This window comes from Siphateles boraxobius, unplaced genomic scaffold (assembly GCF_051911475.1).
Source record: "Siphateles boraxobius isolate OS27281-9 unplaced genomic scaffold, OSU_SipBor_1 37, whole genome shotgun sequence".
Classification (NCBI taxonomy): Eukaryota; Metazoa; Chordata; class Actinopteri; order Cypriniformes; family Leuciscidae; genus Siphateles; species Siphateles boraxobius.
Window position 1 is genome coordinate 1214384 of NW_027508997.1, and position 25673 is coordinate 1240056.

The 25673-nt window shown below is 41.7% G+C and overlaps 1 protein-coding gene across 4 annotated transcripts in view; it reads left to right on the plus strand.

Moving 5' to 3' along the window:
* Positions 1–25673, plus strand: part of mdga1 (MAM domain containing glycosylphosphatidylinositol anchor 1) — a 239514-nt gene that overhangs the window by 173310 nt on the left and 40531 nt on the right. For 3 of the 4 annotated variants that reach the window (XM_077196889.1, XM_077196891.1, XM_077196892.1), the window contains 5 exons: positions 11696–11870; positions 13295–13318; positions 14271–14423; positions 14733–14894; positions 24835–24965. In XM_077196889.1, coding sequence (XP_077053004.1) covers positions 11696–11870; positions 13295–13318; positions 14271–14423; positions 14733–14894; positions 24835–24965 — 645 coding nt within the window. Of the gene's footprint in view, positions 1–11695; positions 11871–13294; positions 13319–14270; positions 14424–14567; positions 14662–14732; positions 14895–24834; positions 24966–25673 lie in introns of those variants that run through there. The other variant, XM_077196893.1, reaches the window with a different exon arrangement.

The window sequence follows — 25673 nt, forward strand, 5'->3', positions numbered from 1 at the left end:
AACAAGCTTTGTGGCAAAAAGTTTGTAGCAAGCAGGTGCACAGTGCATTGTAATTCTAATATGTTTGTTTTAGTGCAGTTTTTCTTCCATATTAATAATTGAGTGTACGGTATAACTTGTATGTGAACTAGTTAATTTGCAATATTTCTATAACAAACATGTAAAAATATAAAATGCCAAGTAGTCAATTCATACATACTGAATGAATATGAATGTCTTTTTTGATATAATATGAAACGTGAATAGCCAAAATAGTTCATATCAAGAATTTATTTCACTTAATTGGTTCAACTGATGTATTTGATAAATAATGTTTTTTTTTAATATGATTAGAAAACATGACCTTCACCCTCCTGCAATAATTGCATATACTGTTCCCATACGAATACAAGCACACACACAATCTGCAATTGGCTTTTAAGTGCATTTCAAATATCAAATGTTTGCTTGTTTGCCGTCTTTAGAGGGAGATTACAGTTGATAAAAGAGAATGAAAGACGGGATGAGGTTTATATTTACCCAACAAGCCGCCTCAGATTTTATACAGACTTTACACAATACAGACATTTAATTTAGACATTACACAATACAGACTTTCTCCGGGTCAAAATGTGACCAACCAAATTATGTCTGCATGTCATGGGGTGAAAGGTCAGTGACACTATAGCTCATTATGATCAGGTCTTTCTCAACGTAATGATACTGTTATTGTTGGCACATACAGTATATGTGTTTCTTATTTTTAGTAGTCTGTAAGTTATGAGGGGAAAATGTAAAAAGAAAAGTTACAGTGGCCCCTGGACTCTTGTAATGGATGTGTGACTGATGTACACGTACAGAAGGGTGATACATTACCTGGCGTATGGGAACAAACAGAGAACAACAAATAACTGAATGAAAAAAGACATTCGGAGGTGAAAGATTATGGGAGGTATAAAACACAGGTGTGTGTGTGTGTGTACAGGTTTGGCTAATATTTTGAAATATCATAACCAACTTATGAAGACATTTATTTATTTAAAAAGACGTCTATTTATTTAAATATATTAAGTAACGTGTATATTTTCTCTATTTTATATTTGTTATTATCTGTTGTTCAGCTCTTAATTTGAATTTGGTTGTTGTTTTATCCATTTAATTGACGATCCTGTGGATTGGTTTCATCAGGATGTCTTGGTCATTGATATCATTCTTAAGGTTTTGGAAACTCGAGTTTGTATCGTTCTTGATTAGGAAGTAGTCAAGGAAATAATAAGGTTGTGGTGTCAAAAATATACATTTTTCTCCGGATTTTAATTCCGTGTTTATTAAAAATGAAGTATAGTCAAGAAAAAGTAGTCAAATTGTTCCCACGACTTACTACTTTTTACATTTGATTAATTTGTTTAATGGTTTGAGGCAAATCGTAATAATTAATGCCCTCGTTTAAATGAATGTGCACATTATATAATAATTGTTCCCTTGTTTTAGTTAGATCAAAGCGAGGGAATGTGTTGAGTACAACGTGGCCATGATTTACTAAATCGAGGGAATGAAATATTATATTGTGCATGATTTACTTAAAAGAAGGGAACAAATTAGCAAATCGCAGCCACAAATTAGTAAAACGAGAGAACAAATTCTTAATTGATGGACAGGAGGATATATGTCTTTGTCTTTGTCTGCATGTCATGTGCAGGGCTCTGTATTTGACAGCGTCCAAACGCCTTGTTCTTTCTCTTTTCTGATGTCTTTCATCATTCCAAGTTTTTTTCTCCTCTCTAAGAAGTCTTCTCTCCTCATTATGTAACCAAAAATACGCTTTAGTTTGATTATATTATTGTATTATTATCAGGGGTTGACATTAACCTTTTTGCTCACCAGCCACTGTTACTTGTGTTTTTCCAAAGTTACTAGCCAGCTTTTTCACTGGCCACAATTATGACATCGATACCATGGCACAAAACTGCCATATAGATATTTTCAATATTATCTCATAATTTGCCAGCAGGTATATCAGGCTGCTGTCACTTTAAGACCTGACGCACAGATACATTATACTGTTACACAAGCATTTTCTTTCTCAACCGTTTATGTTCTCTTAAAACTTTACTGACTGTGTTTATGTGAATACTCGCCAAGACTGGCATTTTGACATTGTCTTGTGTTTTTGACTGTTTAATGGCAATAAGCAGTGAAAAAGAACTACATTTTGTACTGAGTGGCGGCTTCATTTGCGTGCACTTTGGGTGTGAGCACAAAATGTGTAAAATTATGCGCAATATGTACAGTCCCATGATGAAATTCAGGCCTTGTAACAGAAATAATATTCATCCGGTACAAAGGATACGAGTGATTGAGGGGAGGAGGGTTAAAATCTCTTCGCTGTCGGAGAGATGGGAGAGCAGGAAAGCACATGATGGTACCATAATTTAAGATACCTGAGATAAAAACCATTTAATTAATTTATCATTATCAGTGATTTTAATTTGGACACAACTAGAAGAAATGCTCTCTGATTGTTAAGTTAGTATATAGTTAGTATTTATTTATTTATTTTTTGAAGATTTGTGGATCGATGCGTACATGACCGGAGGGTATCGTCCTATCAACAGGATAATCAGCCTCCCGTATTTTTGTATTTTTGCATTATTATATTTTGCAATCTATATGATTTGGTCACATATTTTATAATATTTACTTTTTTCTTTATTTCTGTAATATCAGGTATTTTCTCATCTTATTTATTTGTTTTGTTCATTAAGCACTGCCACCCTTACCTGGTGTGTGTGTGTGTGTGTGATTGTGTGTGTGTGTTTGTGTGTGTGTGTGAGGGGTAATTTAGATGAAGAGAGATACACAGAAAATCCCTGTTAACTGAGAGGAGCAGCCAAGCGGAGACAATTTATCTGTGACTTTTACAAGGCGCGTGCACGTGTGTGCGTGTGTGTGTTAGATACGGCTGTTAAGTCTTGGCATGCATTGTGTAGGCTCAAGTGGGTTTAGTGTTGGACGTGGCAGCACACCATCTCATGCTGCCTTGGTGAACGGCCCAGTAACGGGGGTTTACGGTGGCACTTAATTAGACAGATAACAAATGTGTTTGACCTCACTAGCCAGGTTAACATCACAGCTATGCTTCTACTTCCTACCTGGAAAAGGGGGAACAAAGGATGAAAAAAAACTTCACACACACACACTTATTCATGTGTGTCGTGTTTAGAGGGAATGCCGGAATGCCTGGGTCTCCATGCGGAGCTGAAGGTAATTTCTCATTCCTTTGTGCACTGTTTCCATGGGGCTGCTGCCACTTTTCCCATAATTCCACATGGAAAAAGCCTGGACTGGCGCGGTGCAGTAGGCCCTGTGATTACCACACATCCTCTGGGAGTGGGAGCTGACCTGGAACAGCTCACTGCACATTAATTTCCTCTAATAAGACACAGCTAATAGTTTTTGCGCCACCAAACGGAACTGCAAACTGTTTGCATGAATTGGAGAAATCATAACAAAATATGCCGACTTTACCTTGCTTTACGGTTTGCCTTACAGCCAAAATGACATTTTCAGATCTATATTTTATGTCTATTTTATAATATACAAAAATTACCAAAATGTATTGCTGATTTAGATTTTTAAATAGATTCACCTATAATTTAGGTACTATTTTCCTTATGTTCTCATATTTTTTGGCCATACAAAAAGTAACGGTCAAAGGTTTGGAAACATTAAGATTTTTAAATGTTTTTGAAAGAAATCTCTTAAGCTCACAAAGGCTGTATTTATTTGATCAAGAATACAGTAAAGACAGTAATATTGTGAAATATTATTACATATTAAAATAGCTGTGAGTAGCCAAATCCAGTTATTATCTCCATCTAATGACGAGGCAAAAGGCAATGGTAAGCTAATTTGGAAAAACATAAATACTCTTTTACAGAAGGAACCAAATTTTATAGGATATGTTAAGCTTAAAGTTCAGGGAAAGCAAATTGAAGATGATTGTGCCATTGCTACTACTCCGATTGATGATGTAGGTAAAGGTTTTAATCTAACCAAGACAAAAGAAATGCAAGTCAACAAAGTTATTAGCCCATTGAAAAATTCTAAATGTAGAGATGTTTATCAATTGGATACTTATTTTTTGTTAAAACTCACAAAGATATTTTAACCCCTATCCTCACCCATTTAATTAACTTGTCATTTGAATGTAGTGTTTTTCCTACTGCGTGGAAACAAGCCATTGCTACTCCTATTTTTAAATCTGGAGATCATTATGACGCTAGAAATTACAGACCCATACGCAAACTGCCAGTATTCTCAAAGGTTGCAGAGAAGATTGTTTTTGAACAACTGACATCCCATCTTAACACAGCTAAGTCTGGCTTAAATTGTGTTCTTAGTCAGCACACTGCTGTTGTGCGTGAGGAAAGACTTCGAAAGCTTCTTACAGCTGGTTGGCTTGATACCAGCTGACCTTGCACTCAGCAAATCATTGCACTGAAGGCCTTTCTGTGGTTTTGTGGAGGTTAGAGATGTACAACACTGTGTGTGATGCAACACGTTTCCAGCATACATTTTCTGTCCTCATTGAAAGGGAAAATGCTTATGAAATTTCCTCTTCTCCTCCTCTTTTCCCTGTTCTGCTTTTTTTTAATGAAATGGCAATCCAAAATAATGCCAACTCTACTTATGAGACACACGGCTAAATGCAATTCGTCATTGTTGGGTGATTCTGTAAAAAAAAACAGCTGAGGAATAGTAATAAAACATTTGGCATCAGTGTTGTATCATCCATAAATTTCAATGCTTAATGCTTTTTTTAGTGATTTTAAATGCAACTTTTTTCAAACAAGTAATTAATTATTCATGTTTTTCACGAGTTACTCCACAGATAGAAACGTCTACGGTTACGTATGTAACCCTCGTTCCCTGAGTAGGGAACGGAGACGTTACGTCGGATGACGACGAATGGGGTTTCGCTTAGAAAGCCTATCAACTTCGAGTATTACAAAGCGAGCCAATGGCAAAGAAATGCCATGGGTCTGCGGAATTTGCATGGCGTAACTCCGCCCCACCTCGTGGGTATAAAAGGGGGAAGCCGGCAGCAAGCAGATATGTTTCTTCGCTGAGGAGCCAAGACTGAGCTCAGGCGATCCCCGCGGTACAGCGGAAAGTGGCAGGCAGACGTAACGTCTCCGTTCCCTACTCAGGGAACGAGGGTTACATACGTAACCGTAGACGTTCCCTTTCGTTGTCACTCCGAGTTACGTCGGATGACGACGAATGGGGTTACCAGTCTAATCACGCCACCTTCTCAGCTGTCTTCCAGTGCCCTGCGTAAATCGAGATCCCTGTCAGCCTGGACAAAGGACTCCATATAACACAGGAATACCAAGGTACACTGGGAAGCATATCCCAAGCTTAGGGGAAGTATGCAATTAATGCCAGCCCGGAGGGGGGGGACTTAGAGAATACACATATGACCCGAAGGAAGCATATGGAAAACACTGGGGTGTCCAGCCGCAGGTGGAATATTTCAACCCCAGGGGTGGCAAGGTGGCTTGCCAAGGGAAAGACACACGCTCAGAGAGGCTTACAGTGGAAATACACATGTGGGGGTCGCTCAGAGGAGGGACCATGCACACGGGAGGCACCTAGCCGACGCACAGGCAATAGACACTGGCGCCGACGTCAGGAGTGCTGGAGGAGCTCAGGGCTTTCGGAGAAGCTCACCTGAGGAAAAAATCGCACGTATCCAGTCCGTGGAGTGGAATGGCGAGCAAGCGAAGACACCTGAGCGGGTCCGGTACTAGCTGGTTGAAGCGAGTACACGAGAGGACACAGGCTCCACTCGGAGATTATAGAATCTGGCGAATGTGTTAGGTGTCGCCCAGCCTGCAGCTCTGCAGATGTCTGTTAGCGAGGCGCCATGCGCTAGAGCCCAAGAGGACGCCACACTCCGGGTGGAGTGGGCAGTCACACCAAGGGGGGCACGGTCGACCTTGCTGCTGGTAAGCCAAAGCAATGGTGTCCACTATCCAGTGAGACAACCTTTGCTTGGAGAGAGCCTTTCCCTTCAGCTTCCCACCATAACAGACAAAGAGCTGGTCTGAGGTCCTGAAACACTACGTTCTGTCTACATAGGCACGGAGAGCGCGTACTGGACAGAGCAGTGCCAAGGCTGGGTCTGCCTCCTCCGAGGGCAGCGCTTGCAGGTTCACCACCTGGTCCCGAAAGGGAGTGGTAGGAACCTTGGGCACATATCCAGGCCGGGGTCTCAGGATCACGTGAGAGGAAGCCGGCCCAAATTCCAGGCACGCTTCGTCAACGGAGAATGCGTGCAGGTCCCCAACCCTCTTGATGGAGGCCAGTGCAACCAGGAGCGCTGTCTTCATAGACAGGAACTTAAGCTCGACTGATTGCAGGGGCTCAAAGGGAGCACTCTTCAGGGCAGTTAGAACCACTGAGAGGTCCCAAGAGGGAACGAGAGGAGGACGAGGAGGATTTAGTCTCCTCGCTCCTCTCAGGAACCTGATGACCAGGTCGTGCTTCCCCACCGACTTACCTTCGATGAGGTCATGATGTGCGGCAATGGCGGCAACATAGACCTTCAGGGTGGAGGGAGACAGCCTTCGCTCCAGCCCCTGTTGAAGGAAGGAAAGCACAACACTGATCGAGCATCTCCGGGGGTCTTCTCGGTGAGAAGAGCACCAGTTGACGAAGAGGTTCCACTTCAACGCATAGACGTGTCTCGTGGACGACGCTCTAGCGGAAGTGATGGTAGCCACCACCGCTGGTGGTAGGGTACTCAAACCTGCCTCGTCCCATCCAGGAGCCACACGTGGAGGTTCCAAAGATCGGGACGAGGGTGCCATAGGGTGCCCCGTCCCTGAGAAAGAAGGTACTTCCTCAGAGGGATCGGCCAGGGAGGTGCTGTCGCGAGGAGTACTAGTTCGGGGAACCAGGTCCGGTTGCCAGTAAGGGGCAACCAGAATGACCTGCTCCTCGTCCTCCCTGACCTTGCGCAAAGTGTGTCGCAAGAAGGCTCACTGGGGGAAACGCATACTTGCGGCCCTGCGGCCAGCTGTGCACCAGAGCATCCGTGCCGAGCGTGCCCTCGGTCAGGGAATAGAACTGGGCGCAATGGGTCGAGTCGTGAGAGGCAAACAGATCTATCTGCGCGTCCCCGAACTGGTCCCAAATCAGCTGAACCGACTGGGGATGGAGTCGCCATTCTCCAGGGAGGGGCTGAAGCCGTGAGAGCTCGTCGGCTGCACAGTTCAGCGCTCCGGGAATGAAGATGGCTCGAAGCGACCTCAGAAGCTTCTGACTCCATAGGAGGAGGTGGCGAGCGAGTTGTGACATACGGCGGGAGCGTAGACCACCTTGATGGTTGATGTACGCCACAGTGGCGGTATTGTCTGAACGGACTAGTACGTGTTGACCCCTGAGCAACGCCCGGAAGCGGTGCAGGGCAAGGCGTACTGCCAACAACTCGAGGCAATTGACATGCCACAGCCGCTGGGGTCCTGTCCAGGAGCCCGCAGCAGCATGTCCATTGCACATGGCGCCCCAGCCCGTGGTGGAGGCATCTGTTGAGACAACAACATGCCGGGAAGCTCGTGCCAGGGGGACACCGGCCCTGAGAAAGCCGAGGTTCGCCCACGGGGTGAAGAACTGACGGCAGGTCGGAGTAACTGGTACTCGGAACGTGCCGTGTTGCCATGCCCACCTCGGGAGTCGGTCGCGAAGCCAAAGCTGAAGCGGTCTCATATGAAGCAATCCGAGCGGCGTGACCGCGGCTGCAGATGCCATATGCCCCAGGAGCCTCTGAAAAAGTTTCAGTGGAACCGCACTCTTGCCCTCGAATTGTCTTAGGCAAGTCAGCAGTGACTGCGCGCGCTCGCTCGTAAGCTGCGCGGACATGGCGACCGAGTCGATGTCCATACCGAGAAAAGAGATCCTCTGCACGGGGCAAAGTTTGCTCTTCTCCCAGTTGACCCGAAGGCCCAGACGGGCTAGGTGCCGAAGCACTAGGTCCCTGTGTTCGCAAACCTGATCTCGAGAGTGAGCTAGGATCAGCCAGTCGTCGATATAACTCAGGATGCGAACCCCTTGTTCTCGAAGGGGAACAAGGGCCGCCTCGACGACCTTCATGAAGATGCGAGGAGACAGGGCTAGCCCGAAAGGGAGAACCGCGTACTGGTATGCCTGCCCCTCGAAAGCAAACCGGAGGAACGGTCTGTGTCGAGGAAGAATGGAGACATGAAAGTAGGCGTCCTTCAGGTCGATCGCTGCAAACCAATCCTGGGGCCGTATGCATTCGAAAACGCGTTTGGCGGTGAGCATCTTGAACGGCATCCGGTGAAGGGAGCGGTACAGCACGCGCAAGTCCAGGATTGGCCGTAACCCACCGGTCTTCTTGGGGACAATGAAGTAGGGGCTGTAGAAGCCGGACCTCATCTCGGCTGGAGGGACAGTCTCGATTGCACCCTTCGCCAGCAGGGTGGCAATCTCTGCTCTCATGATAGGGGCATTGCCACCAACCAAAGTGGAGCGGACTCCCCTGAAGCGGGGAGGAGACCGTGCGAACTGAATCGCATAGCCGAGCCTGACGGTACGCACGATCCAGTGGGACAGACGGGGAAGCTCTAGCCAGGCTCCCAGGAACTGAACCAACGGGATCATGCGAGCCACAGGCGTCCCCCCGGAGGGGCAGCGAAGCGGAGTAACTGGCCCAGATGTGGACGGCATAGCGGCCCGGAGAGGGGGCACAGTTAGCAACCGCGCCCTGGCAGAGGGGGCCAGGGGAGGACCAGGCCGGTCGTCCCGCGGGGGCCTGCTCTGCCAGGGGTCTGGCGACAGAGGGGGACAGCGGCGAAGCGGTCCGTGGACGGCACGCCATGTCAACCACCTCTGGGACAGAGGGGGACGAGGAGAGCACGGCTTGTGGGCGGCGCTCTGTGACGTCCGAGAACTCTGTGCTCAGAGACGGGAGAATCAGCACTTTGGAGAATAAGGATTCTTCCCCGGCCCTCCCCGGGGAAAGGAGCGGTCCTGCTACCAACTCCTGGAAAGAACTGAGTCCCATCTCTGAGGAGCCCAACTCAAGAGCGCCGCTTAACCCGGCGTGTAGCGGGGTGCGGGGCTGGAGAGGACTGTGGCGTCCGACCGCGGCCTCCAGAGCCGACCCGGGTGAACGGGCGGGGTGGGAGCCGCGGGGGGGCGCCCTCGGCAGTGGGCAGACGGAGGGATCTGAGCGGACGGCGGGGCCGTCGGGACAGAATCAACCTCAGTCCGCTCCATCGCCGAGGTGCCCGTCTCACGAGCGCCGCTTAACCCGGCGTGTAGCGGGGGGCGGGGCTGGAGAGGGCTGTGGCGTCCGCCCGCGGCCCCCAGAGCCGGCCAGTGAACGGGCGGGGTGGGAGCCGCGGGAGGGCGCCTTCGGCGGTGGGCAGACGAGGGATCTGAGCGGACGGCGGGGCCGTCGGGACAGAATCAACCTCACTCTGCTCATAGGCGGCTGAGAGCTGTTGGGCAAGCCCTCAACCGCACCGCCGAAGAGGCCGACCTGGGATATGGGAATGTCGGACAGACGGGTCCGCGCGACATCCAGCACATCAGACAGGTTCAGCCACAGACTGGTGAGCATCACCTGACCCAGGGAGCGTACGGCCACTTTCGTCGCTCAGAGAGCAAGGTCAGTGGCGGCGCGCAGCTCAGTGAAGAGCCCTGGGTCAGTCCCGCCCTCGTGCAGGTCCATGAGCATCTGGGTCAGGTGGACCAGCAGAATGACCATGGCATGCAGTGAGGCGGCTGCCAGTCCCGTGGTGCTATAGGATCTCGCCACAAGCGTAGACGAAAAACTACAGGCCACGGGCGGGTGCTTAGGATTGCGCCGAGAAGAAGCACTCTGAGGACACATAGCATCGCAACAGAGCGTTCAGCCGGGGGAACCCCAGTGTACCCATGGGCAGCGGCCCCATCGAGGGGAGGAAAGGCGGATGAGATCAGCGAGCGGTCCCGAGAAGACAAGGGGGTCTTCTTGGACTTCGAGATCTCATCATGCACGTCCGGGAAGAGAGGTATTGGGGTTTGCCGTGGACGAGGGTCGGCGGCCTTACCCAAAACCCATCGTCCCAGGAAAGCATGGTCGTCATCTCCGGATCAGACTCAGGCACAGTCGTATGCACACCGGAGGGTGGCAGCTGTGACGAGCCCTCACTTCCAGAAGACTCAAACCCACCTAGTGATGCTGCAACAGACATGGCATCTTCCTCTGTAGCTTCAACTGAAACACGCGGGCCACCAGAGGGTAGACTCGCGGGAATCAGCAGTTCACTAGCGGGCACCGTCATTGAAGAGGGGGGCTGGGGACACGGACACATAGTCGGCGCCTAGATCCAGACCGTAACCCTCAGGTCACCCTGGCCACCAGCCGAAGATCGGGGGGTGGATGAGGGGACTCTCACTCTTGCGAGTTCACCGAGTCTCGACCTATATATGACGCGATGATCACGTTCCCAGCGAGAACATGAGTCACCCACGAGCGCTGTTCAAGCATGATCAAAGCCCAAACACACTAGACAGCGCTCGTGCCCATCAGAGTCCGATACCAGTCCGCTGCAACCAGAAATGCATGGGCGAGCCGTCTTTAAAAAGACGTGCCACGTGTAAGCTCTTTTAGTGAGAGAAAACTCAAGTGTTGAAGCACCCGGGGAGAAACGCACCGACTGGCAGACCACTGCAACAGATCAGCAGGAAGCACGCTCTCGCCGTAGATCGCCGTCACACCAACACTCGAGGTACTCGTTTGTAAAGCTGACAATTCAGAGATGGCTTGTGGAGAGAAGAATACACTTGGCTCCGAAGCGAAAACATATCTGCTTGCTGCCGGCTTCCTCCTTTTATACCCACGAGGTGGGGCGGAGTTACGCCATGCAAATTCCGCAGACCCATGGCATTTCTTTGCCATTGGCTCGTTTTGTAATACTCGAAGTTGATAGGCTTTCTAAGCGAAACCCCATTCGTCGTCATCCGACGTAACTCTGAGTGACAACGAAAGGGAACACAAAAGACATCAACAAATAAAAACAATAATTTCTTCAAAAAGGTGGAATTATAAAACATTTAATAATGTTCATGTGTATATATACACTACCATTCATAAATTCGGAGTCTAAAGATTTTAGTAATTCAGCAGTGATACATTAATTTCAAAAGTGACAATAAAGACATTTCTAATGTTATAAAATATTTCTTTTTCAAATAAGTGCTGTTTTGGAACTTTCATTGAATTCATCAACTAACCCCCCCCCCCCCCCCCCCCCCTAAAAAAAAAGGTCCCAGTTTCACGGGCAGCAATTCAGCATATTTATTTCTGAAGGATCATGTGTCACTGAAGACTGGAGTAATGATGCTGAAATAAATTGCAGAAAAAAAAACGTTTCAATATATTTGAAAAAGTATTAAAATAGAAAACAGATTTTTAAAATGATAGTTATAATATTTCACAAAAAATGATGCTTTTTGATCAAATAAATGCAGCCTTGGTGAGCATACATGATTTCTTTCAAAAAAGTTAAAAAGGCTTACCCATCCCAAAAGTTTGAACTGTAGTGTATGATTTTATTTTAAGACAAGTATAAATGGAAACTAATTGAGATATTATTTAATCATTGAATATTCTTAAGCCCCTTTCCTCTCGTTGCAGAACCGACAGATGGTTTTGTCCAAGCAGATCACCACTAAAGAGCCTGTGAAAGGTGTGCTGATGTCCTACACGCTGACGGACTTGCGTATTCCCCTGTCGTATGAGGTCAGCCTTACTCCCATAACTAACTATGGCACCGGAAACACAGTCACACGCTCCATACAGTACTCTGAACGTAAGTCACCTTACAGTTATGCAAGTCATATTTGCATCATATTGCATGCAAGATGTCCCTTATCAGTTGTTGAATGTGTAGGCTCCTCGTATCTATTTACTTTTGTATTGATGTTTAAATGCACAGAGATCTGCAATATATCTGCAATTTATTTCTTATTCACTGACAGTTTCATCTTATATTCAGGTAGGAAAACAACAATCTTGTTTAATTTTGATATCTTGATATTTGTATGTGGGCAAGCGCAAAGATGGGCTAGTTGTGGAATGGGAATCTGAGCCAGAATTGTTCAATTCCTCATGATTCCCATCAACAGAGGTCATGCATTTCAAATGTGAGGTTTCGCTTTCGGGATTATGTCAAATTGAGATGTCAAAAGTATGGCATGCAGCCATCGTGTGTTGAGTTTGCTGATGGCTACAGAACAGCAGGAACAGGCCAGCGGTTTCAGTGCGAGAGCTGAGTCTGAATCTCAGAAACGGCTGATGGAATCTAATCCCATTGGATAGTCTTTCAATCCTTCACTCCCAATCTCAGCACTTTCTCTCAGCAGACCAAAAAAATGGCCAACCTCCAGAATAAATGAACTGCTGGAAGACATCAAACTCTTCTTCTGTGATGCACACAAACATTCCATACAAGAGTATACACTTTGTGTTAAATTCGGTTATATTTTTATGATATATGTTAGTTTCTGATACTATTATTAATGCATACAAATGATTTTCATTAATGTGTTATATCATTTATAGATATTTTATTAAAATGTTTGATAAGATATTATTTATTTATTGCTATTACTTAAAAAAAAAATATATATATATATATATATATATCTGTGTGTGTGTGTGTGTGTGTGTGTGTGTGTGTGTGTGTGTGTGTGTGTGTGTGTGTGTGTGTGTGTGTGTGTGTGTGTGTGTGTGTGTGTGTGTGTGTGTGTGTGTGTGTGTCTGTTTATTAATATTATTATTTTTATTAATATTATTTTATTTTATATCCAAATATTTGGTAAAAAATATGGATATAAATATTATTTATTGAATTATTATTAATTATGCTATTTAGTACTACATTACATATTTTTATATTGGTCTCTATAATTTTTTTATCTTTATATAAAATTATATCTTGTGTTTATTAGGTTTAGAAAAAATGCCTTTTAACTATTTTTTTTACAGATTTTATTGCTTGCATTAAATTTCTTTTTATCTAATTTCTAATTTAAAAATAGTGAATTAATAATTTGATTAAAATAAAAGTTTATATATGGAACAAAACGTTATTTTTGAGAAATTTTATAAATATTGTAAAATAAACTGTGTATATACTTATAGTGTTTTAGGTAGCGTTTTGTAGTTATATCATACAGACTTGTGTGCATGTATATATATTTTTATATAATATTTATTTCTTTTCTCTTGCAGCCTACACTTATCCAAGACCTTCAGGTAAGACCGTTCTTTACTTTTTCTTTCCATGATGCTTTTGTGCGTGTTGTCTTTCTCTCTCCTCTAAACCGTCCTCCCATCTCACACTTGCCCTGCCTTTCAGTTCTTCCCAATTAAATTCAACACAGTTCTACTGGCAGCATAAGCGCAGCGCTTTGCCAAAGAGCTACAAAGAGAGAAAAAAAACATAAATTAAAACAGACTGGAGATCAGCAGAGTAAATTGAAGAGCTGGATGCTTGTGGAGGGGAGAGAATGGTGAATTCAAACCACAACACGGAAATCCTGCATTCTTCTCCATTCATTCGCTCTGTCTTCTCTCACATGGAAAATGTCAATCAGCCATTTAAAGTGTGAATTGAGCTGTTCTGGGTGACTAACTACAGTATTCTGTGTTTGTTAAATGAGGGTAATCGCTGTGAACGCGGCAATATGCTGAGAGTACTTCAGTTCTCTAGAGGAGCCTGTCGAGAAGCCTCCTTATAATAAAACCTACAGACCTTCTCCTTAGATTTGCTCATCAGTATTTGGCCAGAAAAATACTTTATGCAAGTACGCAAACGCAGGTGCGAATGCTTACCCATGCTTAACAGATTGAGCTGCATTCTTGCGCTAATATGAGGCAAATTTCAGCTTCAGATTGCACACCCACAATCATTCTGATGTATATTGCACTTAAATTCCCATATGATTTTCCATTTGTAATGCTTCATTTGGGACAATCTTTGACCTGAACGAGAAAACGGACTGAAACGTATACAGTTTGTGCTAATGGCTGCTATAGCGCCCCTTGTATTATAAATTGTGCTTCATCATATTTTAATATTCAGTATCACATTTTTACATTCATGAGCTTGTGTAGAGTATTTTTTTACTTTAATCATAACATGCAGTTAGTGCCCATTAACTAGTAAGGTGAATCTCAAATCCGTTTCATGTTTTTGTGTGTTTAGATCAAGTATGCGGCTTTGAGGATATTAGGATATGTGGGTTCACTCAAGACCGCAGCGATGTGTTTGACTGGACCAGACAGAACCATCTCACCCAGAATCCCAAGCGGTCGGTTAATACAGGGCCTGATACGGACAGGAGTGGGACGAAAGAAGGTAAAACATGCACAAATGACATCCTCATCCACCAACACACTATCACAGTAATTATGGGTTTATACATTAGAAAAGAAACATTTTCTATTCAATTCAAATGTATTTTAATAGTGCTTTTTCAAACTAAATATTGCACCTTTACAGAATTTTTCCAGTGGAAACTCCCTAGAAAGACACACTTGTATCCTTGAAAATATTTTATTTTATTTTATTATTTTTTATTATTATTATCTTTTTTTATTTATTTATTAAATAAATGAAAAACCCTGTGGTAACACATGTGTTTTGTACTTTCCTTCTACGATGAAGGTTTCTACATGTACATTGAGACGTCGCGGCCCCGTCAGGCCGGGGACCGAGCTCGTCTGCTCTCTCCACTGTACAATGTGACGGCAGCGCGAGGACCAACGGGGACCAACAGAACCCCATACTGTGTCTCCTTCTACTACAACATGAATGGGAAACATATTGGTGAGCCTTTAACCCTTGTCTGAATTCCCACCATCTCAGTCAGAGAGACAAAAACATTTTAATTCTCGATTTTGAAACCTATTTTACTTTGGTTACCTGTTGTTTTGCTGTTGCACTCATTGAGAATTGATTGGATAGTGGAAAGTGGATTTGATATGATATGGAAGTTTGAGGACGTTGTTTCCCTTCAGAAATCTGTGCGTGTGCATACACATGTGTATATACTTCAGCTTCTAACTTGAGTTTGCTGTGTCTTGAAAAGCGTTCTCCTCTACCGCAGCATTGAGCTGAATCTGTCAAGGAAAGTACAGTGCTTTATGAGTAGCGTTCACCAGAAGGTCAAAGACAGTGAAGGACACAGACAGTCAGAGAGAGAAGTGATGTCATCCACACATCCATTACTTATTTATCGTGACTGTTAAAACATTAAGGTTTGTTTCAAAGTGACATCTGTCCATTCGCTTTGCTCCAAGACAGTCTTGTGTGTGTGTGGCCTGGTAAACCCTACATTATGGGGACAACATTTCCCTACAATTGGCAATTTCCAAAATGTTTTGGTCCCCACGAGGAAAACAGCTTATAAATCATGCCAAGTGATGTTTTTTTGAAAATGTAAAAATGCAGAAAGTTTTCTATGATGGGTAGTGTTAGTGTAAAGAGATAGAATATACATTTTGTACAGTATAAAAAATGGAAATGGAAAGTGCCCATAAAACATGAAAAACATCAGCGTCACATAGTAGTAATTCTAAAAAAGCACACTTCACACAAACATTGGCTAGAATAGTAAATTTGTAATTAGATTAACATTTTATATACGCTACGCAAATTTTTTTTTCACTCGTCACAATGCATTATGGAATTGTCTTCTATGTTAAGGAAACATGTGACGCTGCCTCAGGGGCCTTTCACACAGGACACATTCTATTATCCGTCTACATTTTCATTGTTGTTTTATGGCAACGTGCTAAGTGGACATCTGTGGCTGTTGCCACTTTTTTTTATGACACCATGTCAGGTTCAATTAAGTTCAACTTTTAAAAATGTTCTTTGAGACGTTGTGGTCCATTCTTCTGCACTGTTTTTAGCTGCTTTTTAATGCATGAACATGTCCTGTGTGAACGGCCACTTAGAACACTACTAAAAGAAGGTCTCTTGAAAAGCTAACCAGAATTAGCCTCTGAATCGCACCAAAAAATGCTGTTTAATTAGACAGCAGACTACGTTTTGGAGCAGAACCTTCTAGAAATGTGTTTGTGTGCTCAGGATACTATATGTATATGTGGGCGGTGGGGATTTACTTTAGTTTGATGACAAAACTGTCCCTAGAAGTAAGCTAAATCTGACTAAACCTCTCTAGTAGGGCCTCAAAGGCATAAATAAAACAGTATTCTCATAACTCATAAAACAGTAAATAATGTTGTTATAATTTAAAAAATGCAACATGAACAGTGATTAATGGGTGTTTTTGATGGGGTTCAAAGATCTGTATCTATCTGGGTACAACCTGTTATCACACACTTGTACACACAGACTTTAATTGCTCATTAATGTAAGGAATTTATCACAGAAATCTCCTTCAAGCACATTTTCGACAGCAGACCAAAAGTTTTTTGTTGTTGTTGTTTTCCTCATTTTTCAGCTTGACATGTAAAGTAACCGAAACTTCCTGTTTCCCCTCACTTTTTATCTGCGCTCTCTTTTCAAACTTTATCAGCCCATTAACGGCTCATAAATTGTGCTTCTCTCTCCTCCTCCTCCTCCTCTTCTACATCTCTCTCTGACTGTCTGTCTGCTTTTACTTTCACTCCACCTCATTCTCTTTACCTGTGCGTGTCCGCTGTCTGTCTCCTGTTCTAATGAGACGAGCCCGTGTAATTATTTGCCAGTTGCCACTCATGACACGGGCTGGGCTCGCGATGGGGGGCGGCTGGTGAACACAGAACACACTTCAATCTGTTCGGCTTTCCAAAGGCATTTTGGATTCCCTGCTGCAGGCCTGCACTGTATATTTCAAAGGGTATGTTTTATTAATTCCATTGCTATTTAGGAGTCGGAGAGGACAGCAGGTCCTTAATGAAAATTAAAATTGAAAGGCGAATCACATTAATCATGATCAAAATCACCCTAGGGTGTACATGCACATAACCTCATACTCAAGCTGTCTACTAAAGCTCTCTAACTCATCATATTTGTCTATGAGGTATTTATATTTTCTACTACAGTATTGTAGTGTCGGTATAAACTACCTTTGACCTTTCTTTTACATTGTGCTGAATCCTGGAAAAAGTATAACAGGTTCCTATATACATATATATATATATAAATAAAATATATAAACATATATATAAATATATATATATATAAATGTTTCCAACATTGATAATAACTATCGTAATAAGTATCAAATCATCATATTAGAATGATTTCTGAAGGATCATGTGACACTGAAGACAGGAATGATGATGCTGAAAATTCAGCTTTGTCATCGCAGGAATAAATTACATTTTAAAATCCATTTAAAACAGTTATTTATTGTAATAATATTTCCCAAGATTTCTGTTTTACTATATTTTTGTTCAAATAAATGCAAACTTTTGACCAGCACTGTGTATGTGTATATATATATATATATATATATATATATATATATATATATATATATATGTGTGTGTGTGTGTGTGTGTGTGTGTGTGTGTGTGTGTGTGTGTGTGTGTATATATATATATATATATATATATAAATTACATGTATACATCAGAATCAATCAAATATATAGCTCATATATACACACACACACACACACACACACACACACACACACACACACACACACACACACACACACACACACACACACACACACACACACACACACACACACACACACACTCACACACACACACACACACACACACACACACACACACACACACACACACACACACACACACACACACACACACACACACACACACACACATATATATATTAGGGCTGCACGATATATCGAAATTAATCGAATAGCTTAGCAACATGTTAACGACAAACAAAGTGTGATATTTTATTGATTAATTAATTAGTTTATTTATTTTTGCATCTGCAAATCTTGTATTTTCCTTTCGTTTACATCAGAATCTCTGCTGGAGAAAAAACTGTTTCAACTACATAAGATGATTTTCTGGTGTGGTATTACTGATCTCCCTGTCCAAAACCCTCATAAAACCATCAGAACAGACTGGCATAATCAGCTTGACCAGACTGGTCTGAACCGTTTTCATCTCTATCCTTCACGTGACTGGTCGCAGTTATCTGTAATAGGCTGGATGTTGGCTTCATATATCTACTGATTACTGTCTGTGTGCACTAATCTGCTAATCATTAGCCTGTGCATTGGCATGTGGGCGGCACTGTGGGCACAGATGCTAAACTGAGAAAGAGTCACAGCTGGCTCGACTCTCATTACATGAGACGCCCTACTGAGAGACAGACGTCCCTGTTAGCAATCTTAACGTGTAGGACTGTGTTAGCCGCTCTATGCTGGCCATAAATTACAACCTCATCAGCAGTATGAGAGTTTAGACTTTTATTTGCGCCACTGTGCTTGCATTAGATTTGATTACATCCCAATTAGCAATTGAAGAGATTAGCTCTGCGTTGGTTATGCCACACTAGCATTAGATTCAGCAGAGCTTAATCAGCACATTGAGACTTTAGCCTTGTGCTATTTGCAGAACAACATACTGCACGTAATAGATACAAAAGTTCAAAAGTTTAGGGTCGGTATGATTTTTTAAATGTTTCTCAAAAAGCACTCTTATGCTCACATGTTTGAGCTATTTGATGAAACTGAATGATCTTCACCTGCACAGAGACAGATTTGATCACATCTTAACATCTCTCTATGTGTGTGTGTGTGTGGAGTATATTCAGTTATCTGGAGGCTTGTCTCTGTTTGATAGTCCTACAGAAAAGATGAGCTTATAGGACTGTGAAGGTCCTGTTGTGGGTATTGATGGACTCGATCTACTCCATCTATGTTTTGATCATCATTCTGAATCTGATCTGGACGTAGTTTGACAACAATTTGATGTTCTCTTTTTAAAGCATTTTAAAGCTCTTTTTTTATTTATATATTATGTTCAGATATTCATACAACAAAATATTCTGTGGGCCATGGAAGTTTATGAAGTTTAAGTCATGGAAAGAGTTTTTAGTTGATGTTTTTAATAGTGATATTTTTTCCCTCTTCCTTTAACTGTTGCAGTTTTTTTTTTATTATTTAGTCATCATTATTATTGTTATTATTTTTCCTTCTTATTTTCTCTTCTTTTTCATCATTTTTTTTTTTTTACCTGCTGTATTTTTAGTTGTGGAATTTAAAAATGATAATAATAATAATAATTCATCATTTCCTGTTTTTTAATTTAGTTTTTTTATCTTGTTTTTTATTTTTTGTTACTCTTTGAAATAGACGGGATTTAACGGGATTGATTAACACAGTGCTATTAGCTTATGTATTGGATTAACATGCACCCCTGAAAGTGTATCATTGAAATAGTCAAATTTGATTTCATGTTGTCTTTTTCTATTATTCGCCCTCCTCTTCACACTGTTGAGACTATCTAATCTACAATTGCAGTACTCTGTTCGATTTTTCATCAAGAGCAACACAATAGCATGTTCTATTAGACCGTAACTTTATTAGGCTTGAAGTTCATTACAAAGGAGCTCAGCCGCCAGTGGATCCATTAGAGCAGAAGTCAATCACAGCACCAGTCAGTCCATTAGATCCTTCACTAATTACACCATCACAGTGCGACCCTATTCCCGTTAGTGGGTGACAGCATGGCTTGACATGGTCTTTTGTCAGTCATTGTTGTTGTTTAGTGTAGCACACACTTTATTCGGTAATACAAGAATAAATGGCCTGTTTGCTCAGACTTTGGGGTCATTCACATAAAATGCATTTCTGCGCTGCTTTTCCATCGGTTTTCTATGCTACGTTAGACGGACCTGTTTAACTGTTGCATTCGCATCTGGCGTCTTTTGCAGCGTCTCATGGGTAAGATGGCGTTCTAAAATGAAGTTCAACTTTCAAAAAAATGCATCTATAGACCTTGCGTCTTTTTTTTTTCTTCACTGGCCTGTGTCTTTAACCATCAAAATGTGTTCTGTGTGAATGGACCCTAACTGTTACATGTATTCATTCGCTGCAGCCGAAATTGCATACTGTAGGCCTATAGTCAGACCCGTCGCCAGTCCTCAGTCTTAAGGGGGGCATATGAAATGTATGGGGGGGCACAATTATTATTAGCCTACAGTATGTATATTTATAATAATATATATTATTATATAATATATAACTCTAGCCGCGCAGCACGTAATCATCACGTTAAACATAAAACCAACAGCAATATGACCAGGTTGCCTAGCCTACACCACATCACACAGAAGCAATGTTATGAATATCCATAAAACACTCGACTACACAACATATTAGATGTAACACTAGAAGCATCTCTCAAATATTTCATTTTAAAGCAGTCAACAGATGGGATATGCATTGCTATGACACACACACACACACACACACACACACACACATACACACGCACGCAAATACACTCGCACAGATACTTTGAGTGGAGGCAGCGCTGTCCTCTGTCCAGTCCCAGTACAGCGGGAGGAAGTGTGTCTCCGAGCAGAACCTCCTCATCAAAGTATCATTCCTCTCAGAAGGAACTGAAGCGAGTAAGCCGGCGAAAACTCGTTTTGAAACAGCTTTCAAAAATGCGCGGTAACTGTTCAGCGGCTTAGTTGTAGGCTATGTCACATACGTAGCCTAACGTTCTTTTGTAAGGCCATGATAGGCTGTTGCAGTGTAGATTCCCATCAATCAAACTAAATCACACCATTGTTTCTTTTTAATTTTAATATTTTAATGATAAAGAATGCAACATTAATGCAGCACAAAATTAGCAACTATGATAATATTAAAATTAAATTATCTGTGCCTCAAGTGGGGGGGGCACAAGCATTTTTTGGGGCGGGCCCGGCCCCCTATGGTCCGCCCATAGCGACGGGTCTGCCTATTGTAGGTACTACATTTGGTTTGAAACTTACTTCGCAACCGTTAAAAACCGCAACTGTAAAATAGATCTTTTCGAATGAATGTGGCATTCCACTGCGCTACTTTTCCATTGTTTTTTAATGTAAACGTATTAGACAGACATCTTTTTGCAGTCTCGCGCATTATTTGACAGCAAAAACGTGCTGTGTGAACTGGCCCTTAACCGTCACTCTTACCCCAGTGTTTATACTAAGCATTTCGTGATAGTTTCTGGCAAAAAGGGATGGAAATTCAAGCACATTGTTTCTATCAGATGCGTTTTGTGTTCAACAGAAGAAAGCAACTCACACAGGTTTGGAACAATATGAGGGTGAGTAAATGATGACTATCCCTTAAACATAATAACACTGCTTTCAAGCAAGCAAACATCATGGAGAAAGCAAACACTGAACTACACATTGGTTTGTACATGTTTTAAAATTGCTTGCCACCGTCCAGCTTTCCTGCTCAACCTCCATCTTCTGCTCATTACAAAGACGAATGAGTGTTTGGCTGTGTTTGACCTGTGTCAAGGTTAGCCAAGGGCCTCTGATGTTTGGATCTTTTGTGTTGTCTGACAGCACAGAAGTCCGTTTGGAGCCTTAGGCCTTTAGTAGATCCTGTCCATATACACAGGAACAATGTTTCTTTAAAGGGTTGGTTAGCCGTTTATTTTAAAGGTAATTGCACAAGGGTGATTTTTAAGTGCCTGACAGAATTTTTTTTTTTTTTTTTTTAACAATGGTTTATGTGTTGAGTGTGTGTAATCACCTTAAAGAAGCAGCAGCACACAATCTCTGTTTTTTATCACCCAGCGAGCACCTCTTCAGCGTGATTGAGGCCATTGAAACGTGGCAGATGCTTTTAGCCGAGGCAGAGAGCTAATAGTGGGGCTCTGATACAACACAGCATTCCTGTTAAAGGTTTCGAATCGCTTTGAAAACTGTAATGTCTGTACAGCAATGACACATCTGGACTTTATTATAGTGACTTTCCTTAAAAAAAAAAAAAAAAAAAAAAAAAAAAAACCTTTTGGTGGTACATCATACAGATGGTACTGATTGGTTACTTCAGATTATACACATGGCATCAAAAACACATGGTGGTTTTTGTTTGATGTGCAGTATTATAATGGCATTATTCAGATGTATGACCTTGTACAATACAAATAACTTTCTGTCTTAAAATTAACCATTCATATCGCTACCAAAAAGAGGGACTGAGCTTGAAGTTGTAAAGTTGACATAGAAGTATCTACTAAGAAAATAGCAGGTTTTTCTTTGCAATAAGTCTAAATAGTAGTTAAATGCTATTTAAAGCCTACTCATAAATAGTGGCAGATACTATTTGCACATCGGTGTTGTTTCCCACTTTGTTTCCACTTTTCAAATATTTTCTTCATTTTGTTGAAAATAAATGTTATTGTGTCTGGCCCAATCAGACTTCAGTGAGCGTAGTTAGTATACATAGCCTCTGCTTACAAGGTTTTCCATTTAAAAAACGCTTCTCTGCGTTTTTAACAGCAAAACGTGTTCTGTGTGAACCAGCCCTAAGACTCTACACTGTAAATAATTATGTAACTGCATCTGGATTGATGTATTTGCGGTCAGTGTCTGCTGATATTGTTCAGACAGCTTTATAGGAGTTTATTAGGATGCGGTTTGTACTTTGAACGGGCCACTTTGTCCCAGTATCATCTGTTTGCTGTGTTAATGTTTCTGTGTGGCACTTCTCTCCATTGTGTTATTCATTTATATATGTGAAGTCTGGCTGCTCGTCTGGACTCGTCTGCTTTTATCTTCTGTGTGTGTATGTCATGAGCAGCGCATAGAATGTAGGGTGAAAGTTTAGAAACATTAGTAAATATATGTGTGTGTGTCTTAACGTTCAGAGACAGAGCTTTATGTGAGGCACTACAAAAGTTTGTTCTCTCTCTCTCTTTCTGGCTCTCTTTCTGTTCCAAAGTGCAACTGAATTATATATTGGTTTCCGTTAAGCACAAAGAGTAATAATTTAATGCATGAGTCATAAAGATGCCACTTGGCCTCACTGCCTTCAATCATACGTGTGTGTATGTGAGAGAGAGTTTGTGTTCAGTGTCTGACAGATTTCATACTTAGGTTCATTTTAAAACTCTGATCCTCACATAAACTCAGTGTGTTTAAGATACCTCTGCTTTGTTGTATAAGGAGTGCTATACACTCATTGTGTGCACAGACCGTCTGATGAATATAGATGCGTTTATCCTGATGTCACATCTTGGTTCTTCAGACATGCAGCTTTAGTGGTGACTTTAAGCAGCGCTGCACTTTTAATGATCTGATGAGCATTATGTAATTTTGTGAATTATAAAGTGAAGCCTATAGTTTATGGTAAATACATATACACAGGTTCCTTATTAAGCAACGGACAAATGAGTTTCAGCATTATTTAATGTTTTAGTTTATAACATCATTTAATGGGTAACAGATTGTTGAGAACACGTTTAAGGGTGTAATACGAAACTTCTAAAAAGCTTTAAAATAAATGTAAAAAAGACACTTTTCAGCAGTATAATATTTAAAGTGCCCCTATTTTGCATTTTTTTTATATTATCTGTAATGCAGTGTGTAATACAGCTGTTTGTGAATGCAAAGTTTTAAAGATCAAAGAGAACAACAAATAAAGTTATTGCTTCCTAAAAGACAGAACTGTTTCTGAATCGCCGAAATGAGGCATCAGCAATTCCAGTCTCACTTCCTCTTACAAACCTATGTAAATTTGCATAATGGCAGTCTATTGTCTTCATTGGCTGCCCGGGAACAACATCTACTTTGACACGCCCTCAAACACTGTAGTTGTAGATTAGACTAGAACAGTTTGGATCATGATGTTAAATATCAAGAAGACCGTTTTCTTCGCTACAAATGTTGTTACTTTTCGTATCACTGTGTATAAAGTGCTGAGGATGACTCCGGAGCTGAAATTCAGATATGCTAATATGAGTTTTATTTCTGACGCTCAATGTAAGTGGTAGACCAATCACAACAGACTGGCCCATCTGACCAGTCAGAGCAGAGCAGGCTCGCAGAAAGGAGGGGTTTAGAGAGAACGAGTCTTCGAACAACCCATTTTCAGACTTTGAGAAATGAGGTGATGTGTAATGTATATTAAAAGAATATTAAAGTGTTTTTTGAACTTGTAAACCTATTGTAGAAAATCTCCAAAACAAATCACGTGCAATCACATGTTTTACAGTATTTTTATTTGCATATTTTAAACCACACCAGTGCATCGTGCAGTGTTGGTAAGATAATCAATGGTCATGTATTTGACCTTATATTTGTCACGGGAGTGTAATCAGGGTTTCTGCAATGCCTCAGAGAAATGCTGATCTATCAGTGGCGGGTCAATGGGGTCTTATTAGATCAGAAGCAATGATCTATCATAATTAGTGTTTAATCCTGATTGTTTGTTTGTAAGCAATAATTTATTGCACAGAAACATAGCAAGAGCATCTCATGATTCCAAGGTCCAGTCTGATTGATTGAGATTATGCAGTTTCTCAAAAAACTGATTTACTGTTTTCAGTGTTTTTGTGATTTTTGAGCAAATGTGTAGAATAAGACTTTATTTTCATAAATGTTGTGCATGTCTAATTTTTCACCATGAAGTTATACTATGTATATTTACATTATTACAGCCAGACTAGGCTGCAAAGTAGACTAAACTTACTGCCGATAGTCTAAAGTCCAGAACCAGAAGTGCTCGCACAACCCAGGGAAAGAGCATGTCACCGTTCCTCTAAACTGCTGTGTCGTGTGTGTGTGTGTGTGTGTGTGTCTGCAGGCACGCTCAATGTTCTGATGAGGGTGAAGAGCATCGCCACTGTGGATTCTGCTGTCTGGACCCTCTCTGGACACCAGGGGCCTGAATGGAGGAAGGCTGATGCTGAGATCTATCCCAGCGGACCATTCCAGGTATGATTGTGGATACGTGCAGGTGTGTGTGTGTGTGTGTGTGTCTTGGTTAACCATACTTTATGGGGACAAAGTATCAAATATTTATGATATATACATATATATTAGTTCAATATTAAAGTAAAAGTAATATTAAATATTATAAATATTATTTCTTAGGCTGTCTATACCCTCATTCAATATTCCCTACATTTTATATATTTATATCAATCTATATCTATCTATCTATATATCTATATATATATATAGTATATATATGTATATGTATATACATATACATATATATGTATATGTATATATATGTATATATACTAGATTATACACTTATAATTGTATAGATTATATAGACATACTGGACTAGATATTAAATAAGACACAACTGTGACTTTAAACTTATTAAATTAATGTTTTGGACATTTTCAATCTAATTGGCTACATTGGCAGTATAGTTGAAATGATACTTCCATTTTAAGCCAATTTACAGCAAATTCATTGATGTTTATTTATATATATCTATAATTTATTTTGCTTGTTTCATGCAGTCCTAGTTGTCAGGTGTGATATATCTATATGTGTCAGTGTCAGTGTTTGTGTGTGGTTAGAGGGTCTATGGAGGGATGATTGAGGAAGCGCTGAGTCGTGCTCTACCGCTCTCCTCTGGACCCGTGTTTCTGCTGAGTTGAGCTCTCACCACAACAGCTGCGAAAA